We start from the raw sequence: 4299 nt of genomic DNA, 5'->3' as shown, positions 1-4299 counted from the left end.
AGTGTAACTTTCTCGATAGCCAAGAAGACAAAGGTATCAGTGACTCATAGCAAGAGACTCCGGGAAGTCGCCAAAGAAGACATCACTTTCACGAAAGAAGACGCTAATGGACTTCTTCTGCCGCACAACGATGCCCTGGTAATTTCTCTTAACATTCTAGATTTCAAGATTAAATATGTTTTGGTTGACCCAGGAAGTTCAGCCAACATCATTCAATAGAGAGTGTTGGAACAAGCCAAACTAACCGGAAGTGTCATTCCGGCAACAAAGCTCCTTGCCGGGTTCAACTTATCGAGTGTGACAACCGGGGGGGGGGAGGGGATCTTGCTACCTACGAATGTCGAAGGGGTCACGAACACCACCTTATTTGAAGTGGTGGATAGCGACATGGGCTACAACATAATTCTTGACAGACCATGGTTACATGAGATGAAGGTCGTACTATCAACATATTACCAACTGCTGAAATTTCTGACTCTATAGGGAATCAAACAAATAAGAGGAGATCAACCGGTAGCAAGTGAAATGAACGTGGTATCAGTTTCCAGTAGTAAAGGGAAATAACTCAACACATAGCAATTACAGGAACCGATGCCTACTCCCGAACCAAGCGAAGATGACAAAAGGGATGAGTCGTCGGAATCCAACCAAGTACCAAGATATTTTTAGGTACCTGAAGAAAACGACGTGACCAAGTCCACGGCAGAACCCCGAGCTCAGGTCAGGAATTATTGATTTTCTTAAAACTAACGTTGATTGTTTCTGCCTTCGATTGGTAAGCAACCAACAAATAGCACTACCTATGTTGCAGTTGCTTCTCAACCTACAACATAGTCCGCTTCATCTCCATCCACACCAGATGTGCCTTCATCACCAGCAACTGCTGCATCTCCTCCCTCGGCCGCAGACGCCCGAGAGGAGGATGTCCCTCTTCCCAGTCCCCTGATCATAGGAATTTGGGGCACAACTATTCACCTCCATTCTGCATATCCCCAAGGAAGGAGGAGCGTCTCTCTCTCGGTCTTAAAGGAGTTTTAATTGCTATCCTGGCCGGTAGAACTTGCCAACTATCTAAAGCCGCTGACTTCAGAAAAAGATAAGAAGAAAATACACTCTCTTTCAGGTGAATGTATGTTGAATAACGCTATTTACAATGCAGCATCGGTACCGTACTTGTTCTTTTATTGTTTGTTTCTACTCTCTTGTTACAACATGGTTTCTAACTTTGGTATTTGCTTCGCAGGATAACTTCCTTGCTTCCAAGGGCCTTCAGAGATTGATCCTCGACAAATCGGGACTTATGTCCGAGCGGGATCAATTGTTGGCCGAGAGGAATCAACTTGTCGTGCCTCTCCCGGTGCTAGAGGTGAAGGTTGCTGAAGCGGCGGAGCTTGAGGCCCAGTTGCAACAGAGTGAGAAAGAGGTGATGGCTCACAGTCAAGAAGCCACTCATCTACATACACAACTTCAGGATGCAAAGGCTAGGTGGGATGAATCTCAAGATACTGCTCTTGCTGCTACCGAGCGTGAGTCAGCCTCCATTTAACAAGAAAATAATTTGGAGGCAGTATTGAACTCCTAATCTAAAGAGGCTTCTACTACTGAGGAAAAGTGAGACCATATGGATGATAGGTATAAGAAGATCATGGAACAAAATAAGGTTCACATAACTATAATCTGTGATCTCTATCTTAGCCTCAGTTCCATGAGATCCGAGCGGGATGGCCTTTTGACCGAGGTTGATAGGCTTAAAGCAAAACTTCAGCACCAAGGGGATTCCCTCATTATTGAAAAAACACACTCTATGTACCATATGAGGAGGAAAACCTTGGAAGAGGCCAAAGCGGGCATTATTGATATCGACGATGAGATCGCCAAGGCCTGAACGCTGGAGTTAACTACTCGCGAACTTCTCCCAGCTCAGCCTGATGCAACTAACTATTTTAGTGTTGGTTCTGAGTTTTCGGGAACCGAGGAGTAACTTGAAAAGAATAACGATGAAGGCCAAGATCCTGTGCCGGTGGCAGATCCGCCTACTTCTCCCGGGGGCATAGATGCCTCTCTTCCCCCGAGTTCCAGTGGCGACAAAGTTTAACCTTTTAGCTTTCTTTTGTTTTGTTTTTTTCCTTTTGTATTTTTGTACTTATGCCGCTTGGCATGTTTGATAAATAAAAAGGATCTTTTGTTTAAGCATTGCGCAAAGTTCATTCTTTTTGCATCAAATTAAGTAAGGCTTCGGGTGTGTTTTCTTCCGATAGCTTTTGGGTTCCAGGCATAAACTCTTCCTGAACCAACCCTTTACTATGAGGGTTTCATAAGAGAGGGCCCTCTTATGTTTACGGTGCTCTTGAAGAGGATGTCTCTTATTTATTCTGGCACTAGCATTTTAAGTTTTCAGTTAACTTTCAAATGATAAAATCAGTTCACCGTTTGGACAAGAAACAAAATAAAAATAAAAGGACTTTATTTTTATTCCATATATCTTCAAAGTACATAAGCAATCATTTGCTAAAAAAGAAATTTCCAATACGTGCGGCTAACTTGTACAACTTCTTTCTACGGTGCTAGCCATGCCGTCCACGGTCCCGATGAGACATTATTGTTCCCGGGTCTCGTAGTCCCGATTTTCATGGCAATCATGTTGTCGTATTCTCGTACAATTCCCCCTAGTGTTCAAATGAGAAGTATATGAATTGGAACACTAGAAGTCTTGCTCTGTCGAGGAAAAATACTTGTGAATGGTTGAATAGCCTTTGGTCCGATGGCAAGTTTTACTTTTCATTAGGAAATTTCCATCGAGCCAAAGACTATTTAACCATCCCGAAGTGGTATGTTGTTTCAATGCCTTGTCATTTAAAGGTCTTAACTCTACTGATGATGTTTCTTTTGTAGTATGCTTTCCGTTGCTGCCTCGTAAAAAATTTTGCCAGAAAAAACCCAATTGGGATAAACACTGGTCAAAGGGAAAAAGAGTGGAGCATATGCTTTCAGTATAAGCATGATCCTTCAATAGTAATACCTTTTGAGGTGATTCACATTCTAGTTGCTCGGCAATTTGACTCCATCTTGATTCTCTAGTTCGTATGATCCCTTCCCGGTGACAGCTGAAACCCGATAGGGGCCTTCCCACGTCGGACCCAGCTTTCCTGCATTGAGATCCCGAGTCTTCTGAGTCACTTTCCTCAAAACCAAGTCATCCACTTTAAAGTAATAGAGATTGGCCCTCCGGTTATAGTATTTTTCCATCCTTTGCTTCTGAGCCACCATTTTTATGTGCGCCAAGTCTCTGCGTTCATCAAGAAGCTCCAGTTGGACCATCATTGCCTCGTTAGTTGCTTCCTCGTCCATTCTAAAGTACCGCAAGGTCAGTTCACCTACTTCCACAGGGATCAGAGCTTCTGCATCGTATACAAGAGAGAAAGGTATCTCTCCCGTGCTTGACTTAGTCATCGTCTGGTACGCCCATAGTACTCCCAGTAACTCTTCAGGACACTTGCCCTTGGCTGCTTCCAACCTCTTTTTGAGATTTTGAATAATCATCTTATTGGCTGATTCCACCTGCCCATTTGTACTCGGATGGTATGGTGAAGATGTAATTCTTTGAATTTTCAGGTCTTCAAGCAATTTTATCACTTTGGGGCCTATGAATTTTGGTCTGTTGTCACATGCAATCTCTTTCGGTATTGTGAACTAGAAAATTATATTTTCCCACAGGATATCAACCACTTTGCGCTCATTGATCTTTTTTGTAAGGACCCGCTTCAACCCATTTAGTAAAGTAATAAGTTAAAATTAAAAAAAATCTTACCTTCCTGGGACCCGGTGGCAGCAACTATATCGAGCTGTAGTGAGCTGCTTTGGTGCGGAGTGCCCGAGATGCCTTCAGATCTTCGGGCAGCTTGCCATGTTGAAGGTAATCGATGAACTCATTCCTCCAGTTCTAGACTAGGTTGGTCATATTTACTTCACAATAACCATCCACATCCAGTACCGAATGCATAAATTGAATGACAGTACCGGAATCTAATCCCTTCATCTCCGTTGATGACCCCAAATTGGCCAATGCGTATCCTTCTATGTTTTCTTCTCTCGGGATGTGGGTGATCGACCACTCCTTGAACTGTGTGAGCAAAGTTTGAACTTTAATCACATATTGTTACATGCGTTCCTTCTTTGTGTCAAAGATTCCATATACTTGATTCATTACTAGTTGGGAACCACATTTGATTTCAATGACATCGGAGCCAAGTTCTCGGGCCAGTTTAAGTCGTGCAATCAAAGCCTCATAGTCGGCTTCAT

At 43.1% G+C, this 4299-nt stretch overlaps 1 protein-coding gene across 1 annotated transcript; it reads right to left on the bottom strand.

Annotated features, from left to right (window-relative positions):
• Positions 1–3039: 3039 nt before the first annotated feature.
• Positions 3040–3540, bottom strand: LOC104113000 (uncharacterized). The gene has a single exon (XM_009623064.2). The coding sequence runs from the start codon at positions 3538–3540 to the stop codon at positions 3040–3042; it is 501 nt and encodes a 166-aa protein (XP_009621359.2).
• Between the last annotated feature and the right edge of the window lie 759 nt (positions 3541–4299).

This window comes from Nicotiana tomentosiformis, chromosome 11 (genome assembly GCF_000390325.3).
Source record: "Nicotiana tomentosiformis chromosome 11, ASM39032v3, whole genome shotgun sequence".
NCBI lineage: Eukaryota > Viridiplantae > Streptophyta > Magnoliopsida > Solanales > Solanaceae > Nicotiana > Nicotiana tomentosiformis.
This window is presented reverse-complemented; position numbering and strand designations above follow the sequence as displayed.